This window comes from Gasterosteus aculeatus, chromosome 8 (genome assembly GCF_964276395.1).
Source record: "Gasterosteus aculeatus chromosome 8, fGasAcu3.hap1.1, whole genome shotgun sequence".
Classification (NCBI taxonomy): Eukaryota; Metazoa; Chordata; class Actinopteri; order Perciformes; family Gasterosteidae; genus Gasterosteus; species Gasterosteus aculeatus.
Window position 1 is genome coordinate 3,487,651 of NC_135695.1, and position 26,093 is coordinate 3,513,743.

The 26,093-nt window shown below is 34.6% G+C and overlaps 1 protein-coding gene and 1 long non-coding RNA gene across 3 annotated transcripts; one reads left to right on the forward strand and one right to left on the reverse strand.

The window, feature by feature from the left end:
* Positions 1-9,251: 9,251 nt before the first annotated feature.
* LOC144411419 (uncharacterized) lies at positions 9,252-13,229 on the reverse strand. 2 transcript variants are annotated; one of them, XM_078108032.1, is made up of 9 exons: positions 13,143-13,223; positions 12,454-12,572; positions 11,979-12,362; positions 11,677-11,893; positions 11,353-11,490; positions 10,818-11,035; positions 10,567-10,720; positions 10,377-10,486; positions 9,252-9,853 (listed from the first exon to the last, which is right to left on the reverse strand). In XM_078108032.1, the coding sequence occupies exons 1-9, from the start codon at positions 13,207-13,209 to the stop codon at positions 9,542-9,544; spliced, it is 1,719 nt and encodes a 572-aa protein (XP_077964158.1). In that variant the 5' UTR covers positions 13,210-13,223; the 3' UTR covers positions 9,252-9,541. The 2 variants fall into 2 exon arrangements, with proteins under 2 accessions (XP_077964158.1, XP_077964159.1); XM_078108033.1 differs by lacking the exon at positions 12,454-12,572 and having other exon boundaries at positions 13,143-13,229.
* Positions 13,230-13,480: 251 nt separating this feature from the next.
* On the forward strand, positions 13,481-17,058 carry LOC144411420 (uncharacterized). Its single transcript, XR_013468582.1, has 3 exons — positions 13,481-14,072; positions 14,511-14,609; positions 14,733-17,058. It is a non-coding gene; the product is annotated as an uncharacterized LOC144411420 (long non-coding RNA).
* The last annotated feature ends 9,035 nt before the right edge of the window (positions 17,059-26,093 follow it).

The following is a 26,093-nucleotide window of genomic DNA, read 5'->3' on the forward strand; positions in this document are numbered from 1 at the left end:
GTACACACAGACACACTAATATTAAGATGTACACACTTACATTAAGTTTACACACAGACACACTAACATTTAGTTGTACACACAGACACACTAATATTAAGATGTACACACAGACACACTAACATTAAGATGTGCACACAGACACACTAATATTAAGATGTACACACTTACATTAAGATGTACACACAGACACACTAATATTAAGATGTACAAACAGACACACTTACATTTAAATGTACACACAGACACACTAACATTAAAATGTACACACAGACACACTAATATTAAGATGTACAAACAGACACCCTTACATTAAAATGTACACACAGACACACTAATATTAAGATTTAAACACAGACACGCTAACATGTAGATGTACACACAGACACACTAACATTAAAATGTACACACAGACACACTAATATTAAGATGTACACACAGACACACTAACATTAAAATGTACACACAGACACACTAATATTAAGATGTACACACAGACACACTAACACTAAGATGTACACACTTACATTAAGATGTACACACAGACACACCAATATTAAGATGTACACACAGACACACTTACATTTAGATGTACACACAGACACACTAACATTTAGATGTACACACAGACACACTGACATTTAGTTGTACACACAGACACACTAACATTAAGATGTACACACAGACACACTAATATTAAGATGTACAAACTTACATTAAGATGTACACAGACACACTAATATTAAGACGTACACACAGACACACTAACATTTAGTTGTACACACAGACACACTAACATTAAGATGTACACACAGACACATTAAGATTAAGATGTACACACATACACACTAATATTAACATGTACACACAGACACACTAATATTAAGATGTACACACTTACATTAAGATGTACACACAGACACACTAACATTAAGATGTACACACAGACACACTAATATTAAGATGTACACACTTACATTAAGATGTACACACAGACACACTAACCTTAACATGTACACGCAGACACACTAACACTAAGATGTACACACTTACATTAAGATGTACACACAGACACACTAACATTAAGATGTACACACAGACACACTAACATTAAGATGTAAACACACACTTACATTTAGATGTACACACAGACACACTAACACTAAGATGTACACACTTACATTAAGATGTACACACAGACACACTAACATTAAGATGTACACAAAGACACACTAATATTAAGATGTACACACAGACACACTAATATTAAGATGTACACACTTACATTAAGATGTACACACAGACACACTAATATTAAGATGTACACACTTACATTAAGATGTACACACAGACACACTAATATTAAGATGTACAAACAGACACACTAACATTAAGATGTACACAAAGACACACTAATATTAAGATGTACACACAGACACATTAAGATTAAGATGTACACACAGACACACTAATATTAAGATGTACACACAGACACACTAACATTAAGATGTACACACAGAAACACTAATATTAAGATGTACACACTTACATTAAGATGTACACACAGACACACTAACATTAAGATGTACACACAGACACACTAATATTAAGATGTACACACTTACATTAAGATGTACACACAGACACACTAACATTTAGTTGTACACACAGACACACTAATATTAAGATGTACACACAGACACACTAACATTAAGATGTACACACAGACACACTAATATTAAGATGTACACACTTACATTAAGATGTACACACAGACACACTAACATTTAGTTGTACACACAGACACACTAATATTAAGATGTACACGCAGACACACTAATATTAAGATGTACAAACAGACACACTTACATTTAAATGTACACACAGACACACTAACATTAAAATGTACACACAGACACACTAATATTAAGATGTACAAACAGACACCCTTACATTAAAATGTACACACAGACACACTAATATTAAGATGTACACACAGACACGCTAACATGTAGATGTACACAAAGACACACTAATATTAAGATGTACACACAGACATATTTAGATTAAGATGTACACACAGACACACTAATATTAAGATGTACACACAGACACACTAATATTAAGATGTGCACACTTACATTAAGATGTACACACAGACACACTAATATTAAGATGTACACACAGACACACTAATATTAAGATGTACACACTTACATTAAGATGTACACACAGACACACTAACATTAAGATTTACACACAGACACACTAATATTAAGATGTACACACTTACATTAAGATGTACACACAGACACACTAACATTTAGTTGTACACACAGACACACTAATATTAAGATGTACACACTTACATTAAGATGTGCACACTGGCACACTAATATTAAGATGTACACACTTACATTAAGATGTACACACAGACACACTAACATTAAGACGTACACGCAGACACACTAATATTAAGATGTACACACTTACATTAAGATGTACACACAGACACACTAATATTAACATGTACACACTTACATTAAGATGTACACACAGACACACTTACATTAAGATGTACACACAGACACACTAACATTAAGATGTACACAAAGACACACTAATATTAAGATGTACACACTTACATTAAGATGTACACACAGACACACTAATATTAAGATGTACACACTTACATTAAGATGTACACACAGACACACTAATATTAAGATGTACAAACAGACACACTAACATTAAGATGTACACAAAGACACACTAATATTAAGATGTACACACAGACACATTAAGATTAAGATGTACACACTTACATTAAGATGTATACACAGACACACTAACATTAAGATGTACACACAGACACACTAATATTAAGATGTACACACTTACATTAAGATGTACACACAGACACACTAACATTAAGATGTACACACAGACACACTAATATTAAGATGTACACACTTACATTAAGATGTACACACAGACACACTAACATTTAGTTGTACACACAGACACACTAACATTAAGATGTAAACACACACACTTACATTTAGATGTACACACAGACACACTAACACTAAGATGTACACACTTACATTAAGATGTACACACAGACACACTAACATTAAGATGTACACAAAGACACACTAATATTAAGATGTACACACAGACACACTAATATTAAGATGTACACACTTACATTAAGATGTACACACAGACACACTAATATTAAGATGTACACACTTACATTAAGATGTACACACAGACACACTAATATTAAGATGTACAAACAGACACACTAACATTAAGATGTACACAAAGACACACTAATATTAAGATGTACACACAGACACATTAAGATTAAGATGTACACACAGACACACTAATATTAAGATGTACACACAGACACACTAACATTAAGATGTACACACAGAAACACTAATATTAAGATGTACACACTTACATTAAGATGTACACACAGACACACTAACATTAAGATGTACACACAGACACACTAATATTAAGATGTACACACTTACATTAAGATGTACACACAGACACACTAACATTTAGTTGTACACACAGACACACTAATATTAAGATGTACACACAGACACACTAACATTAAGATGTACACACAGACACACTAATATTAAGATGTACACACTTACATTAAGATGTACACACAGACACACTAACATTTAGTTGTACACACAGACACACTAATATTAAGATGTACACGCAGACACACTAATATTAAGATGTACAAACAGACACACTTACATTTAAATGTACACACAGACACACTAACATTAAAATGTACACACAGACACACTAATATTAAGATGTACAAACAGACACCCTTACATTAAAATGTACACACAGACCCACTAATATTAAGATGTACACACAGACACGCTAACATGTAGATGTACACACAGACACACTAACATTAAAATGTACACACAGACACACTAATATTAAGATGTACACACAGACACACTAACATTAAAATGTACACACAGACACACTAATATTAAGATGTACACACAGACACACTAACACTAAGATGTACACACTTACATTAAGATGTACACACAGACACACAAACATTAAGATGTACAGACAGACACACTAATATTAAGATGTACACACAGAGACACTTACATTTAGATGTACACACAGACACACTTACATTTAGATGTACACACAGACACACTAACATTTGGTTGTACACACAGACACACTAACATTAAGATGTACACACAGACACACTAATATTAAGATGTACAAACTTACATTAAGATGTACACACAGACACACTAATATTAAGACGTACACACAGACACACTAACATTTAGTTGTACACACAGACACACTAACATTAAGATGTACACACAGACACATTAAGATTAAGATGTACACACATACACACTAATATTAAGATGTACACACTTACATTAAGATGTACACACAGACACACTAACATTAAGATGTACACACAGACACACTAACATGTAGATGTACACACAGACACACTAACATTAAAATGTACACACAGACACACTAATATTAAGATGTACACACAGACACACTAACATTAAGATGTACAAGCAGACACACTAATATTAAGATGTACAAACATACACACTTACATTAAAATGTACACACAGACACACTAATATTAAGATGTACAGACAGACACACTAATATTAAGATGTACACACAGACACACTTACATTTAGATGGACACACAGACACACTAACATTAAAATGTACACACAGACAAACTAATATTAAGATGTACACACAGACACACTAACATTAACAGACACACTAATATTAAGATGTACACACAGACACACTAACACTAAGATGTACACACTTACATTAAGATGTACACACAGACACACTAACATTAAGATGTACACACAGACACCTTAACATTAAAATGTACACACAGACAAACTAATATTAAGATATACACACAGACACACTAACATTAAAATGTACACACAGACACACTAATATTAAGATGTACACACAGACACACTAACACTAAGATGTACACACTTACATTAAGATGTACACACAGACACTCTAAAATTAAGATGTACACAAAGACACACTAATATTAAGATGTACACACAGACATATTTAGATTAAGATGTACACACAGACACACTAATATTAAGATGTGCACACTTACATTAAGATGTACACACAGACACACTAATATTAAGATGTACACACAGACACACTAATATTAAGATGTACACACTTACATTAAGATGTACACACAGACACACTAACATTAAGATGTACACACAGACACACTAATATTAAGATATACACACTTACATTAAGATGTACACACAGACACACTAACATTTAGTTGTACACACAGACACACTAATATTAAGATGTACACACAGACACACTAACATTAAGATGTACACACAGACACACTAATATTAAGATGTACACACTTACATTAAGATGTGCACACAGACACACTAATATTAAGATGTACACACTTACATTAAGATGTACACACAGACACACTAACATTAAGACGTACACGCAGACACACTAATATTAAGATGTACAAACAGACACACTTACATTTAAATGTACACACAGACACACTAACATTAAAATGTACACACAGACACACTAACATTAAGATGTACACACAGACACACTAACATTAAGATGTAAACACACACACTTACATTTAGATGTACACACAGACACACTAACACTAAGATGTACACACTTACATTAAGATGTACACACAGACACACTAACATTAAGATGTACACAAAGACACACTAATATTAAGATGTACACACAGACACACTAATATTAAGATGTACACACTTACATTAAGATGTACACACAGGCACACTAATATTAAGATGTACACACTTACATTAAGATGTACACACAGACACACTAATATTAAGATGTACAAACAGACACACTAACATTAAGATGTACACAAAGACACACTAATATTAAGATGTACACACAGACACATTAAGATTAAGATGTACACACTTACATTAAGATGTATACACAGACACACTAACATTAAGATGTACACACAGACACACTAATATTAAGATCTAAACACTTACATTAAGATGTACACACAGACACACTAACATTAAGATGTACACACAGACACACTAATATTAAGATGTACACACTTACATTAAGATGTACACACAGACACACTAACATTTAGTTGTACACACAGACACACTAATATTAAGATGTACACACAGACACACTAACATTAAGATGTGCACACAGACACACTAATATTAAAACGTACACGCAGACACACTAATATTAAGATGTACAAACAGACACACTTACATTTAAATGTACCCACAGACACACTAACATTAAAATGTACACACAGACACACTAATATTAAGATGTACAAACAGACACCCTTACATTAAAATGTACACACAGACACACTAATATTAAGATGTACACACAGACACGCTAACATGTAGATGTACACACAGACACACTAACATTAAAATGTACACACAGACACACTAATATTAAGATGTACACACAGACACACTAACATTAAAATGTACACACAGACACACTAATATTAAGATGTACACACAGACACACTAACACTAAGATGTACACACTTACATTAAGATGTACACACAGACACACAAACATTAAGATGTATAGACAGACACACCAATATTAAGATGTACACACAGACACACTTACATTTAGATGTACACACAGACACACTTACATTTAGATGTACACACAGACACACTAACATTTAGATGTACACACAGACACACTAACATTAGGATGTACACACAGACACACTAACATTAAGATGTACACACAGACACACTAACATTTAGTTGTACACACAGACACACTAACATTAAGATGTACACACAGACACACTAATATTAAGATGTACAAACTTACATTAAGATGTACACAGACACACCAATATTAAGACGTACACACAGACACACTAACATTAAAATGTACACACAGACACACTAATATTAAGATGTACACACAGACACACTAACACTAAGATGTACACACTTACATTAAGATGTACACACAGACACACTAATATTAAGATGTACACACTTACATTAAGATGTACACACAGACACACTAACATTAAAACGTACACGCAGACACACTAATATTAAGATGTACAAACAGACACCCTTACATTAAAATGTACACACAGACACACTAATATTAAGATGTACACACAGACACGCTAACATGTAGATGTACACACAGACACACTAACATTAAAATGTACACACAGACACACTAATATTAAGATGTACACACAGACACACTAATATTAAGATGTACACACAGACACACTAACATTAAAATGTACACACAGACACACTAATATTAAGATGTACACACAGACACACTAACACTAAGATGTACACACTTAGATTAAGATGTACACACAGACACACTAATATTAAGATGTACACACAGACACACTAACATGTAGATGTACACACAGACACACTAACATTAAAATGTACACACAGACACACTAATATTAAGATGTACACACAGACACACTAACACTAAGATGTACACACTTACATTAAGATGTACACACAGAAACACTAATATTAAGATGTACAAACAGACACACTAATATTAAGATGTACACACTTACATTAAGATGTACACACAGACACACTAACATTAAGATGTACACACAGACACACTAATATTAAGATGTACACACATACATTAAGATGTACACACAGACACACTAACATTTAGTTGTACACACAGACACACTAATATTAAGATGTACACACAGACACACTAACATTAAGATGTACACACAGACACACTAACATTAAGATGTACACACAGACACACTAATATTAAGATGTACACACTTACATTAAGATGTACACACAGACACACTAACATTAAGACGTACACACAGACACACTTACATTTAGATGTACACACAGACACACTAACATTAAGATGTAAACACACACACTTACATTTAGATGTACACACAGACACACTAACACTAAGATGTACACACTTACATTAAGATGTACACACAGACACACTAACATTAAGATGTACACAAAGACACACTAATATTAAGATGTACACACAGACACACTAATATTAAGATGTACACACTTACATTAAGATGTACACACAGACACACTAATATTAAGATGTACACACTTACATTAAGATGTACACACAGACACACTAATATTAAGATGTACAAACAGACACACTAACATTAAGATGTACACAAAGACACACTAATATTAAGATGTACACACAGACACATTAAGATTAAGATGTACACTGCAAAAAAAGGGTGTCTCAAAACAAGATAAAAAAACTAAATTTGAGGTAAAATGTACTCAAAACAAGTGAAATTATCTGTCCATGCAGCTAGATAATTTCACTTGACAAGATTTCTTGAATTAAGATAATTAAATCTAGAAATAAGCTTGTCTAAAGAGGTATTTGGAAGGCTTAACATAAGATGAAAATGCTGGGTTTAAGATCAGATTACTTAAATTTAAACTTTTTAAAGCCTCAAAATAAGTGAATTATACTAAATATAAGCATAAAATGCTGGTTGTAAAATGAGATTACTTAAATTTAAACTTTTTACAGCCTTAAAATAAGTGAATTATACTAAATAAAAGCATAGAATGCTGGTTTTAAGTCTAGATAACTTAAAATAAACTTTTTACAGCCTCAGAATAAGTGAAATATACTAAATATAAGCATAAAATGCTGTTTTTAAGACTAGATTACTTAAATTTAAACTTTTACAGCCTCAAAATAAGTGAATTATACTAAATATAAGCATAAAATGCTGGTTGTAAAATGAGATTACTTAAATTTAAACTTTTTACAGCCTTAAAATAAGTGAATTATACTAAATAAAAGCATAGAATGCTGGTTTTAAGTCTAGATAACTTAAAATAAACTTTTTACAGCCTCAGAATAAGTGAAATATACTAAATATAAGCATAAAATGCTGTTTTTAAGACTAGATTACTTAAATTTAAACTTTTACAGCCTCAAAATAAGTGAAATATACTAAATATAAGCAATTACCCATTTTGTTTTCTTACTTTGAGCATCTTAAAATCTAAAGCCTGTCCTTTTTTAGAATAATGGTGCAGAAATAACATGGCTTAAGACAACATTTATTTAACATCAGCAAGTCAAGTTTGCTATAGACATTTGAATACTTTTCCATAAAAATAAAAGAAATTAAAAGCAAAAGGGCAAAAAACAAAAACACTTCTCAGCCCTCAGTTATGGATTTTTCCTTAACTATCATTTTAAATACAGGCCTAAATGAGGTAATAACTCAGTGACTGTATAAGCTTGTGCAACACAAAACTATTATTAGGCACAGCTAACAATAACAACTCACAGCTAACAATAAGAACTGGCATGACAAAATACTCAGCTACTTCTCAATGAAAGACTTCCAATCAGCCATTGCTTTCCTGTAAGCACTAGTGGCATCTTGATCGTGGATTGTGTCACCAATTACCTCTGTTTGAATAACTGACAGGAGCGTTGCAACACATTTTGGATATCTTAAGTGCAAAGTGTAGTAATATGCCATTAACACCAACATCCCGTCTGAGAAATCTTCCTGAGGGAGGGTGGTCACAGGTACATTACCCACAGCCACAATGGTGGTTGAGCCATCAGAAAGCAGAACTGGGGAGGAGAGAGGATGCTTTTCCAGGTACAGGGCAGGGTCTTCGCCTGACTGGAACAGAATAAAAAGAACAATGTGTAAAGTGAGAAGAGATAAAAATGTATTGAAAGTCAAGTGCATGTTCAACATAAAAATTTAATTTTTAGATAAATGACCAAGTTGCAACTAATGACACTCTTGAAATAGTCATTATTATATACAAACACTGATGAAAAATATTGATTTATTATTACACTGGAAGAAATAATCATGAATTACTTCAAAATGGGCAACATTTGTTTGACAGATCAAGGTGTAAGAATTTAGGATGGATTAACAATGGATACAAGCTGATGCAAGGTGCATTTTTATGTTTCTGGGATGAATTAATGGATGAATTAATCAAAGGTTTTTTGTTTAATCAAACATTTCTTGGTATTCCTTTCTGTGAACACCATTTGAGGGACACTAGAAACACTTTTTTGCAAAAAGTATCTGTGATTGTGAACTTAGGGTGTATTGTTATGTGAACATGCACAACAAATGTGAGAAAATAAGAGGACAGTAAGGAATCAACACACAAAAATGTTTTTACCTTCAGGACATGAAGAAGTGCCTCACAGCTATTTCCAAGCTTCTTTGGTGGTGAAGTTGGTGAGGGGAAAAGGGATGGGAGTGCATTGAAGAGGGCAAGCGTGAACTCCACTAAAGAATGGAAAGATTGGTCTGAATGGTCTGAATATGGTATAAATCAAAATACATTTGCATATGGAACCGCAACTTACCTCCACGGACATCCAATGGAAAGGGGGGTTTCAGGGCTTTCTTCCACACACCATAGAACTGCACCTTGGCACAAAAGTCTGCCCATCTTCCTTTCACTTCCTCGATGTATCTGCTGTTGGTGCCACCTACTATGCGCCGCAGCTCATCCATTGCCTAAGACAGCATTGTGCACAGTTATTCAACCATTGGACATTTAGAACACAGATGGATAGACAGTAATTCAAGTGCAAGTAGTGGAAAAAAAACATACATTTCGAACATCTCTAAAGCATGGATATGCCTCAAAGATTTTTGCAGGTCGGTCTTCTTCCCTTGTAACATCTGCATCAATGAAAGCCCGTCTGGCCTTAAACTCAAGGTCTAAAACTTGAGCAACATCACTTTGATTGGGTTTTGCATTTGGCTTATTGTACATGTTGCTCAAGGTTTTGTAGTGCCTAGCCTGCATTTTCAGACTGTCCTGGCCGACTGAAATGGCAAAAAACAGAGCAGACATTTCAACGTAAACACAACTTTATTGCATTATGCAGGTCGGTCTACTTCCCTTGTAACACTCAAATCAATTAACTTAATTGATACAATAATACAATAATTAGTAATACAAAAATACAATAATTTTATGTTGTTTATATGAACAATGGGAGTTGTCTGGAAAAAGAGTTTCCATTAACATCCACAAACTAAGGAAATTTGAATTTAATCTCCAACCGTTTAGACTCTGATTTGCCACTCTGAAAGTCATTATCATGGATAACAGGCTGAGAGGTGTGCTGAGGTGGGCTTACCAACATCATCCTTTGCAGGCGTGGTTGGTGAAGCGATCACAGTCCTGAGTGAGGAGCCTGAGGCTGATGCGGATGGCAGCAGGAAGGTTTTGGTCTTTGGCTTCCTTGGCACAGAGGGGGGTCGATGTGCTGGGAATGCTTTTTGGGGAAATAATGAAAGAAATAAAACACAAATAAAAGCATGACAACAAGCAAAACCGGCAGATAAACACAGTGCATGCCTAACCATAAACTCTATAGTTTCATTACATGATTAGACAATTTTTAGACAAAAAAACAGTAGTCTAACAGCACCCCTTCATTTTTTGCAAACAATTTGCACACCTTCACTGGAGTTGTCCTCGGTAAGGTCATCATTGCTCTCAAGAAGTAAGGTATTATCACTTGAGTTGCTTGTGTCTGTCCAATCCGTCTCCATGTCTTGGTTGTCTGCACTGAAGAGAGCTGTCTTTGCCACTCCTCTTTGTGGTACAGAGCCTTGCCTCTTCCGTGGGGATCTCATATTTTGGAGTCGCTTGTACATTTTGGTGTAGATAGTCAGCTGTGGTAAAAGAATGTTAGATACGTTGTTTGTCTTGTTGCTGACCTGCCCAAAGTTTTGGTTTAGATAAAAAAATAATACTTACATAAGGCATGTTTGGATCATCATCCCGTAACATTGGGTAATAGTCTATAATCTTCTGTGACATGGCTCTTATTTCCAATTTTGACGGGTAACTGACTTCTTTCCCCATGGGACTAGCACGCAGGATAGCAACCATACTGGTTATTGTGTTCCTTACAAGTCTGCAACATAGCTCCTTGGACAGTTTGTAATTTTTTTCCTTTCCATTGCAGAGCAGTGCAAAGTATTGACTACGCACCATGTCTAACTCTGAATCTGTGTACACCACATACTCTGGAGGGTCTGGCATTTTCATTTTTTTCTCAGCAGATATGGGGGTTGAGGTTTGAGGCTGGCATGGTGGCATGGCACAATTGTTGGCATCTTGGTCCGTGGTATTTTCACACTATTAGAATTGTGTGGAATAAAAACAAAATGCATTAGAACCATTAAAATGTATACTTTACTAGTTTTTACTCATTCCAATTTGTGTTTACATTTTCACTGATGAAATTCCAAAGTTTCTTTCTTTTGAGGAAATTCTCTGGGCCAGGAAAAAGATCCCTCAGGTCATCCCGGCTAAGGCCTTTCAAAGCCTCCTCATCAACACTGGCAGCTGTGAGATATATGACAAATATCTATCTTTAGATAAAGCAGTAGCAAGCTACAGAACCAATCAATTTATTTAGTAAGGCTGTACACTGCAGCTAGAAGGTAGTGAAGCACCAAGGGCGGAGGGCATTTTTGGTTAATTTGGTTAATAAAAGATATCGATTGACTTGACATTGTATAAACACATATTTTACATTGTCATGTATTGATTCATAAGAGTCCAAGCTTTCAAATGAGGTATAATGACTATGCTACATAACAATCTGATGAATGGCGGATGATTTACAATGTTGGGGGGGAAGGGTAACGTTCCCGCCTGCGGGACACTGCAGACCGCGTGTTTTTAAAATGTGGGATTTCTATTTTACAACCATATATTTTGCTTTAGAATTCTGACTCTTACTTAAAATGTTTCATCCTAAGAATATTATAAATTCGTTAAGCAAATTACGGTTGAGAAAAAACCCAGAAAGCAGAAAAATGTTGGATTTCAAATAAAAGTATTCAGTTATTAATAAAGTACACTCCATAAATAGCATCAATGCATCAGATATAAATTGTATTCATGACTTACCCTCCAACACCGATAGAGTGGCATCGTCAAAAGTATCCATCTTAGATTCATCAGCTCCCTGAAGCATTAACAGGCGGTACCGTAGAACTACCCGGGAAAACCCATAGGCAAACAGAGTTCGTTAGCTAACGGCTAGCGTGTAAAAGTGCACATTAGCTAACAATTAGCTAGCTTGCTAAGCATATACCGACATAGTAATATTTACTAATTCAATAAAGTTTACTGACATTGAGCCGCTCTTCTTGCACTTCTTCGTCAAATGTAACGCACCCAAATCTTTCAGTTACTCAAGCGGTGAACCGCGAACACTGACGTCATTGAGGTGGGACCGTTGGAGGACATGAACTGAGGATGCGCAGAAATGATCGGACGTAAACATGAACATGTTAGCAAAATATTATTTTTAAAAAACTTACCATCGTAAAATTAATTAAGTCGCATTTATAATTAGAGGAATGTATTGTTAAAATAATAACAAATTATTTCATGAGTGCCCCCCTCCCCATCCACCTCTGGATCATTAGCCCGCGACAACAACGGTGCATCATGGCGGCGTGGAGGTGTATGATATGTTTCGTCTTTGTTGCTTTAAGTCTTAAAGTACTCCTTAGCCACATTAATAAAAGTCACAGTCGCAGCCCGGATTTTTGGGTTTACTGTGGTATTGATGGATGTGAACAGGACTTTAGAGTTTTTAACTCTTTCTTTCGCCACATTAAACGGACGCACCTTCAGTATTTGAGGACTGGATGCCCACCAAGCGGATGGAGTACGACGCCTTCTTCTCGGTCTTTGGGACAGGAAACATTTGGTGTTTCGGTGTTTGCCAGCTGTAGCACTCCTGCAGCGGCCAGCACTACGGCTGTCCCACCTGATGCCTCTTTACCTGAACCGTCACCACAGCCTGAAGCTGACGGCCGCCTTGAGTCCGTAAGTTTCCACAATTCAATTTATTTTCAATCTTATCATGCCAATTAGGTTGCTCTCTGTGTGATGCTGACTTGTTATGTAATTTAATATTTTTGTCCTACATATAACGATATATTTAAATATGGGCCTCATTGAATCCACACTGCGAGTGTGCGCGTTAATCATGCATGATTTGAGTAGCCTATGCACACTTTCTCTTTCATAGGTATTATCTCCATTGAATGCTAAGATTAAACATTAAAAAAAAACATTTAATTCCTCTTACCTTAGACGATAGAGCTGCTCAGGTTCCAGACCAGTGAAGCGAATACGGGATTAAAATGAAGTCTTTCCCCTCTCGGGCATCTCCTCAAAAATGTCCATTTCCTTTCAAATCAATTGCAACTTTGACTGTGTCCATCTACTCGCTCTTAAAAAATTACAACTCATTTTATAAAGGAAGACGCTGTTGCTGTGACCTCCAGAACCAGACCTGATATAGCTAGATCCGCAGCGGCATTCGCCATCAGTGTCCGGGAACAGTGCCAGTTATCACAGGTAAATTTATCTTCATGGGCAAATGCTTTAATGGTACTATTAATTTAAATTATTCTAATGTAAAATATGGGCCTGTGAATTATATGGGTGCCAAAATTATTTACATTTTAAATATTTTCCCAGAGAACTGTCAACAGTGTCATCTCAGGGGTGCAACAGTACCAAGCTGCTCTCATTGACACACTAAGGGAGAGAATCAGAAGGGTGTTTGAAGAGAATCCAGACACAACTGCTCAGCTCCAAGGGGAGGCTTTGGCTACGTTTGATGCGTTCATGGATCCTTTCTCAACCACAGCATATGGACAGAATAAAACCATCCGGGAACTATTCAATCCAGTCAACCCAGAGGAAGTTGTGGTGTCCCAGAAGATTTGTTGGGTAAAGCGTGGTCTTTCAAGGGTCATGGCCTTAAGAGGCAAAAGTTTTTACTATGTACCACTCATTCAAAGTCTTAAGCAGTTACTGACCAATCCCAGAATCTTCACCATGTTAACCACTGTACCACAAAGAAGTGAGGGATTCTTGTATGATTTTACTGATGGAGCCCTTTTTACATCCCATCCATTATATTCTCAAAGGCCAAATGCATTGCAAATACTATTGTACACCGATGAAATTGAAATATGTAACCCTTTAGGCGCCCATGCCTCTGCAAATAAATTACTGATGTTTTATTATAGTTTAGGGAATATAGATCCAAAATTTAGGTCGAAGTTGGCTGCAATAAGACTCCTGGCTATTGCCAAGGCAAACAATATTTCTCAGTGGGGTGTTGATGTTATACTAAAAAGAATCCAAAAAGATCTGACACTTCTGTACAATGGTGTTAGGATTGACACCCCAAATGGTGAAATTGAGTTGTTTGGTGCTGTGATCGCCATATGTGGAGACACACTTGCCCAACATGATATTGCTGGATTTAAACAAGGTGTTGGTTTTGCTTATAGCAAATGTAGACATTGTGAATGCTCCTTTGAGGATATGCAAAGTATTTTTGAGGAGAATAGGTTTGCTGAAAGAACTTTGGAAAAGCACATTAGGCAGTGTGTTGAAATAGATAAGGCAAGCACAGAAACATTGAAAGCATCCCTCAAAACCACTTATGGGATTAACAGAAGAAGCAGACTAGTTGATGTTCCAGCATTTGATCTGATCAAACAAACACCACAGGATATAATGCATGTAATTTTTGAAGGTGTTGCACCAATGGAAATAAAGCTTGTATTAAAAAACCTGATTCTGTCAGGACAGATAGAATTAGATGAGATTAACTCAGCTATTCTAAATTTTCCTTACTCACCTCTAGACATAAGAGATAAGCCATGTCCTATTAGTGTCAGTACTTTAGCTGCTAATGACAATAAATTAAAGCAGTCATGTGGACAAATGTTGATACTTTTAAAAATCCTACCTTTTCTTTTGAACGGTATGGACAACGAGTATGTCAAATTTATTCTCAAGTTAATTGAGATTGTTCAAATTGTCCTTGCTCCTGTTATTTCTTTAGAAACCGTATTACGGCTCAGACGCATGATTGAGCAACATCTGCATCATTTCAAAGAACTTTTCTCTGAAGCCAATGTAATACCCAAGCAACATTACATGTTACATCTACCAAGCCAAATCATATCTCTTGGTCCATTAATAAGAAGTATGTGTATGCGATTTGAAGCTAAGCACAGTTATTTTAAGCAGTGGGCTTCTAAGTTAAATTTCAAAAATGTCTGTAAATCGCTTGCAAACCATAACCAGTTCCTTGAATGTTGTCAAAATGAAATAGGCATTGAGCATCCAATTTTTGCTAGTGAAAGAGAATCGGGGCCTGTCTCAGCTGTCAAAAATTTTGATTATGTCAAGAGAAAAGTCAAAGATTTTCTAGGCGTAGAGGTCATGCAATCTGTTGTCTCAGTGAAATGGTACATCCTCAATGGCAATAAGTACATTAGTGGTAAATCTATGATTATTGTAGATGTAGATGATGCTTTCCCAGTGTTCGGACTGATAAAAGATATATTTGTGATTGATTCCTCTTATGTTGCTTTTGAGTACCAGCGTTATGAGACACTGAATTTGAGTCCAGAATTTCTGGCATATGAGGTGGCAGTTCCCAATGTTGCCCAGGCTACAGAATTTGTACATGAACTCATTGACTGTATTTCTTATTTTTCTGTTAGTTTCAAGGAACATATGTTTGTGCCAATAAAATATAGTCTTTGTGATATTATTGCCCACAGAAGTAGACATTAAAATGGAGGAATGAAAGGGAAGCATTGATTTATTGGGTGATCAAGTTTGCCGGTTTCCTGAGCCTGTTTTTGTTAACAAACTGTTTTGGTCATTAAACAATTCCATGGACTGTATGGTGAGTTGTGGTGAAGGCTGTATAATTTATCCTCACATTGTCTGAACATGCTTGAAGTCAGAGCAATAATAAACTCTGTTTCTTTCAGATGCTTTTTGTGTGACTCTTGAATCAAGCAACTTGAGTTTACTGAATCTTAAAACAAGCTTTATTGATGAGAATTTGAGGGAGAGATGTAAAAGATCTTAATTTAACAGTTATTTGACTCATTTTAAGATGTCATGCCTATTTGAGACAAAAAAGATAAGGTTGTGCTTGATTTAAGATTTTAGTGTAAAGTTAAACACTAAAAATAAGAAATTCACTCTTAAAACAAGATCAATTGTCTAACACTTCTAAATCTAAGTTTTTTTATCTTGATAAGATTCAAATAATTTGCAGTGTACACACAGACACACTAATATTAAGATGTACACACTAAAATTAAGATGTACACACAGACACACTAATATTAAGATGTACACACTTACATTAAGATGTACACACAGACACACTAACATTAAGATGTACACACAGACACACTAATATTAAGATGTACACACTTACATTAAGTTTACACACAGACACACTAACATTTAGTTGTACACACAGACACACTAATATTAAGATGTACACACAGACACACTAACATTAAGATGTGCACACAGACACACTAATATTAAGATGTACACACTTACATTAAGATGTACACACAGACACACTAATATTAAGATGTACAAACAGACACACTTACATTTAAATGTACACACAGACACACTAACATTAAAATGTACACACAGACACACTAATATTAAGATGTACAAACAGACACCCTTACATTAAAATGTACACACAGACACACTAATATTAAGATGTACACACAGACACGCTAACATGTAGATGTACACACAGACACACTAACATTAAAATGTACACACAGACACACTAATATTAAGATGTACACACAGACACACTAACATTAAAATGTACACACAGACACACTAATATTAAGATGTACACACAGACACACTAACACTAAGATGTACACACTTACATTAAGATGTACACACAGACACACAAACATTAAGATGTATAGACAGACACACCAATATTAAGATGTACACACAGACACACTTACATTTAGATGTACACACAGACACACTTACATTTAGATGTACACACAGACACACTAACATTTAGATGTACACACAGACACACTAACATTAGGATGTACACACAGACACACTAACATTAAGATGTACACACAGACACACTAACATTTAGTTGTACACACAGACACACTAACATTAAGATGTACACACAGACACACTAATATTAAGATGTACAAACTTACATTAAGATGTACACAGACACACCAATATTAAGACGTACACACAGACACACTAACATTAAAATGTACACACAGACACACTAATATTAAGATGTACACACAGACACACTAACACTAAGATGTACACACTTACATTAAGATGTACACACAGACACACTAATATTAAGATGTACACACTTACATTAAGATGTACACACAGACACACTAACATTAAAACGTACACGCAGACACACTAATATTAAGATGTACAAACAGACACCCTTACATTAAAATGTACACACAGACACACTAATATTAAGATGTACACACAGACACGCTAACATGTAGATGTACACACAGACACACTAACATTAAAATGTACACACAGACACACTAATATTAAGATGTACACACAGACACACTAATATTAAGATGTACACACAGACACACTAACATTAAAATGTACACACAGACACACTAATATTAAGATGTACACACAGACACACTAACACTAAGATGTACACACTTAGATTAAGATGTACACACAGACACACTAATATTAAGATGTACACACAGACACACTAACATGTAGATGTACACACAGACACACTAACATTAAAATGTACACACAGACACACTAATATTAAGATGTACACACAGACACACTAACACTAAGATGTACACACTTACATTAAGATGTACACACAGAAACACTAATATTAAGATGTACAAACAGACACACTAATATTAAGATGTACACACTTACATTAAGATGTACACACAGACACACTAACATTAAGATGTACACACAGACACACTAATATTAAGATGTACACACATACATTAAGATGTACACACAGACACACTAACATTTAGTTGTACACACAGACACACTAATATTAAGATGTACACACAGACACACTAACATTAAGATGTACACACAGACACACTAACATTAAGATGTACACACAGACACACTAATATTAAGATGTACACACTTACATTAAGATGTACACACAGACACACTAACATTAAGACGTACACACAGACACACTTACATTTAGATGTACACACAGACACACTAACATTAAGATGTAAACACACACACTTACATTTAGATGTACACACAGACACACTAACACTAAGATGTACACACTTACATTAAGATGTACACACAGACACACTAACATTAAGATGTACACAAAGACACACTAATATTAAGATGTACACACAGACACACTAATATTAAGATGTACACACTTACATTAAGATGTACACACAGACACACTAATATTAAGATGTACACACTTACATTAAGATGTACACACAGACACACTAATATTAAGATGTACAAACAGACACACTAACATTAAGATGTACACAAAGACACACTAATATTAAGATGTACACACAGACACATTAAGATTAAGATGTACACACAGACACACTAATATTAAGATGTACACACTAAAATTAAGATGTACACACAGACACACTAATATTAAGATGTACACACTTACATTAAGATGTACACACAGACACACTAACATTAAGATGTACACACAGACACACTAATATTAAGATGTACACACTTACATTAAGTTTACACACAGACACACTAACATTTAGTTGTACACACAGACACACTAATATTAAGATGTACACACAGACACACTAACATTAAGATGTGCACACAGACACACTAATATTAAGATGTACACACTTACATTAAGATGTACACACAGACACACTAATATTAAGATGTACAAACAGACACACTTACATTTAAATGTACACACAGACACACTAACATTAAAATGTACACACAGACACACTAATATTAAGATGTACAAACAGACACCCTTACATTAAAATGTACACACAGACACACTAATATTAAGATTTACACACAGACACGCTAACATGTAGATGTACACACAGACACACTAACATTAAAATGTACACACAGACACACTAATATTAAGATGTACACACAGACACACTAACATTAAAATGTACACACAGACACACTAATATTAAGATGTACACACAGACACACTAACACTAAGATGTACACACTTACATTAAGATGTACACACAGACACACCAATATTAAGATGTACACACAGACACACTTACATTTAGATGTACACACAGACACACTAACATTTAGATGTACACACAGACACACTGACATTTAGTTGTACACACAGACACACTAACATTAAGATGTACACACAGACACACTAATATTAAGATGTACAAACTTACATTAAGATGTACACAGACACACTAATATTAAGACGTACACACAGACACACTAACATTTAGTTGTACACACAGACACACTAACATTAAGATGTACACACAGACACATTAAGATTAAGATGTACACACATACACACTAATATTAACATGTACACACAGACACACTAATATTAAGATGTACACACTTACATTAAGATGTACACACAGACAGACTAACATTAAGATGTACACACAGACACACTAATATTAAGATGTACACACTTACATTAAGATGTACACACAGACACACTAACCTTAACATGTACACGCAGACACACTAACACTAAGATGTACACACTTACATTAAGATGTACACACAGACACACTAACATTAAGATGTACACACAGACACACTAACATTAAGATGTAAACACACACTTACATTTAGATGTACACACAGACACACTAACACTAAGATGTACACACTTACATTAAGATGTACACACAGACACACTAACATTAAGATGTACACAAAGACACACTAATATTAAGATGTACACACAGACACACTAATATTAAGATGTACACACTTACATTAAGATGTACACACAGACACACTAATATTAAGATGTACACACTTACATTAAGATGTACACACAGACACACTAATATTAAGATGTACAAACAGACACACTAACATTAAGATGTACACAAAGACACACTAATATTAAGATGTACACACAGACACATTAAGATTAAGATGTACACACAGACACACTAATATTAAGATGTACACACAGACACACTAACATTAAGATGTACACACAGAAACACTAATATTAAGATGTACACACTTACATTAAGATGTACACACAGACACACTAACATTAAGATGTACACACAGACACACTAATATTAAGATGTACACACTTACATTAAGATGTACACACAGACACACTAACATTTAGTTGTACACACAGACACACTAATATTAAGATGTACACACAGACACACTAACATTAAGATGTACACACAGACACACTAATATTAAGATGTACACACTTACATTAAGATGTACACACAGACACACTAACATTTAGTTGTACACACAGACACACTAATATTAAGATGTACACGCAGACACACTAATATTAAGATGTACAAACAGACACACTTACATTTAAATGTACACACAGACACACTAACATTAAATGTACACACAGACACACTAATATTAAGATGTACAAACAGACACCCTTACATTAAAATGTACACACAGACACACTAATATTAAGATGTACACACAGACACGCTAACATGTAGATGTACACACAGACACACTAACATTAAAATGTACACACAGACACACTAATATTAAGATGTACACACAGACACACTAACACTAAGATGTACACACTTACATTAAGATGTACACACAGACACACCAATATTAAGATGTACACACAGACACACTTACATTTAGATGTACACACAGACACACTAACATTTAGATGTACACACAGACACACTGACATTTAGTTGTACACACAGACACACTAACATTAAGATGTACACACAGACACACTAATATTAAGATGTACAAACTTACATTAAGATGTACACAGACACACTAATATTAAGACGTACACACAGACACACTAACATTTAGTTGTACACACAGACACACTAACATTAAGATGTACACACAGACACATTAAGATTAAGATGTACACACATACACACTAATATTAACATGTACACACAGACACACTAATATTAAGATGTACACACTTACATTAAGATGTACACACAGACACACTAACATTAAGATGTACACACAGACACACTAATATTAAGATGTACACACTTACATTAAGATGTACACACAGACACACTAACCTTAACATGTACACGCAGACACACTAACACTAAGATGTACACACTTACATTAAGATGTACACACAGACACACTAACATTAAGATGTACACACAGACACACTAACATTAAGATGTAAACACACACTTACATTTAGATGTACACACAGACACACTAACACTAAGATGTACACACTTACATTAAGATGTACACACAGACACACTAACATTAAGATGTACACAAAGACACACTAATATTAAGATGTACACACAGACACACTAATATTAAGATGTACACACTTACATTAAGATGTACACACAGACACACTAATATTAAGATGTACACACTTACATTAAGATGTACACACAGACACACTAATATTAAGATGTACAAACAGACACACTAACATTAAGATGTACACAAAGACACACTAATATTAAGATGTACACACAGACACATTAAGATTAAGATGTACACACAGACACACTAATATTAAGATGTACACACAGACACACTAACATTAAGATGTACACACAGAAACACTAATATTAAGATGTACACACTTACATTAAGATGTACACACAGACACACTAACATTAAGATGTACACACAGACACACTAATATTAAGATGTACACACTTACATTAAGATGTACACACAGACACACTAACATTTAGTTGTACACACAGACACACTAATATTAAGATGTACACACAGACACACTAACATTAAGATGTACACACAGACACACTAATATTAAGATGTACACACTTACATTAAGATGTACACACAGACACACTAACATTTAGTTGTACACACAGACACACTAATATTAAGATGTACACGCAGACACACTAATATTAAGATGTACAAACAGACACACTTACATTTAAATGTACACACAGACACACTAACATTAAAATGTACACACAGACACACTAATATTAAGATGTACAAACAGACACCCTTACATTAAAATGTACACACAGACACACTAATATTAAGATGTACACACAGACACGCTAACATGTAGATGTACACACAGACACACTAACATTAAAATGTACACACAGACACACTAATATTAAGATGTACACACAGACACACTAACATTAAAATGTACACACAGACACACTAATATTAAGATGTACACACAGACACACTAACACTAAGATGTACACACTTACATTAAGATGTACACACAGACACACAAACATTAAGATGTACAGACAGACACACTAATATTAAGATGTACACACAGAGACACTTACATTTAGATGTACACACAGACACACTTACATTTAGATGTACACACAGACACACTAACATTTAGTTGTACACACAGACACACTAACATTAAGATGTACACACAGACACACTAATATTAAGATGTACAAACTTACATTAAGATGTACACACAGACACACAAATATTAAGACGTACACACAGACACACTAACATTTAGTTGTACACACAGACACACTAACATTAAGATGTACACACAGACACATTAAGATGTACACACATACACACTAATATTAAGATGTACACACAGACACACTAATATTAAGATGTACACACTTACATTAAGATGTACACACAGACACACTAACATTAAGATGTACACACAGACACACTAATATTAAGATGTACACACTTACATTAAGATGTACACACAGACACACTAACCTTAACATGTACACGCAGACACACTAACACTAAGATGTACACACTTACATTAAGATGTACACACAGACACACTAACATTAACATGTACACACAGACACACTAATATTAAGATGTACACACAGACACACTAACATTTAGATGTACAGACAGACACACTAACATTAAGATGCACAAGCAGACACACTAATATTAAGATGTACACACAGACACACTAACATTAAAATGTACACACAGACACACTAATATTAAGATGTACACACAGACACACTAACATTTAGATGTACACACAGACACACTAACATTAAGATGTAAACACAGACACACTTACATTTAGATGTACACACAGACACACAAACATTAGGATGTACACACAGACACACTAACATTAAGATGTACACACAGACACACTAACATTTAGATGTACACACAGACACACTAACATTAAGATGTAAACACAGACACACTTACATTTAGATGTACACACAGACACACAAACATTAGGATGTACACACAGACACACTAACATTAAGATGTACACACAGACACACTAATATTAAAATGTAAACACAGACACACTTACATTTAGATGTACACACAGACACACTAACATTAAGATGTACACACAGACACACTAATATTAAGATGTACACACAGACACACTAACATTAACATGTACACACAGACACACTAACACTAAGATGTACACACTTACATTAAGATGTACACACAGACACACTAATATTAAGATGTACACACTTACATTAAGATGTACACACAGACACACTAACATTAACATGTACACGCAGACACACTAACACTAAGATGTACACACTTACATTAAGATGTACACACAGACACACTAATATTAAGATGTACACACAGACACACTAACATGTAGATGTACACACAGACACACTAACATTAAAATGTACACACAGACACACTAATATTAAGATGTACACACAGACACACTAATATTAAGATGTACAAACAGACACACTTACATTAAAATGTACACACAGACACACTAATATTAAGATATACACACAGACACACTAACATTTAGATGTACACACAGACACACTAACATTAAGATGTAAACACAGGCACACTTACATTAACATGTACACGCAGACACACTAACATTAACATGTACACACTTACATTAAGATTTACATACAGTGACACAAAAATTAAGATGTACACACAGACACATTAAGATTAATATGTACACACAGACACACTAATATTAAGATGTACACACTTACATTAAGATGCACAGACAGACACACTTACATTAAGATTTACATACAGTGACACAAAAATTAAGATGTACACACAGACACATTAAGATTAATATGTACACACAGACACACTAATATTAAGATGTACACACTTACATTAAGATGCACAGACAGACACACTAACATTAAGATGTACACGCAGACACACTAATATTAAGATGTACACACAGACACGCTAACATTAAAATGTACACACAGACACACTAATATTAAGATGTACACACAGACACACTAACACTAAGATGTACACACTTACATTAAGATGTACACACAGACACACTAACATTAAGTTGTACACACTTACATTAAGATGTACACACAGACACACTAACATTAAGATGTACACGCAGACACACTAATATTAAGATGTACACAAAGACACACTAATATTAAGATGTACACACAGACACACTAATATTAAGATGTACAAACAGACACACTAACATTAAGATGTACACAAAGACACACTAATATTAAGATGTACACACAGACACACTAATATTAAGATGTACACACAGACACACTAACATGTAGATGTACACACAGACACACTAACATTAAAATGTACACACAGACACACTAATATTAAGATGTACACACAGACACACTAACACTAAGATGTACACACTTACATTAAGATGTACACACAGACACACTAACATTAAGATGTACACAAAGACACACTAATATTAAGATG

What these genes read in the sequence shown, in the direction of transcription:
- LOC144411419 (XM_078108032.1), bottom strand. Translation starts at nt 13,209, where the DNA reads ATGCTTCAGGGAGCTGATGAATCTAAGATGGATACTTTTGACGATGCC. An exon ending in ATGATCCAAACATGCCTTAT is followed by an intron (nt 11,894 to 11,978) that starts GTAAGTATTATT and finishes CTTTTACCACAG; the next exon opens with CTGACTATCTACACCAAAAT. An exon ending in GCCTGCAAAGGATGATGTTG is followed by an intron (nt 11,036 to 11,352) that starts GTAAGCCCACCT and finishes TTGCCATTTCAG; the next exon opens with TCGGCCAGGACAGTCTGAAA.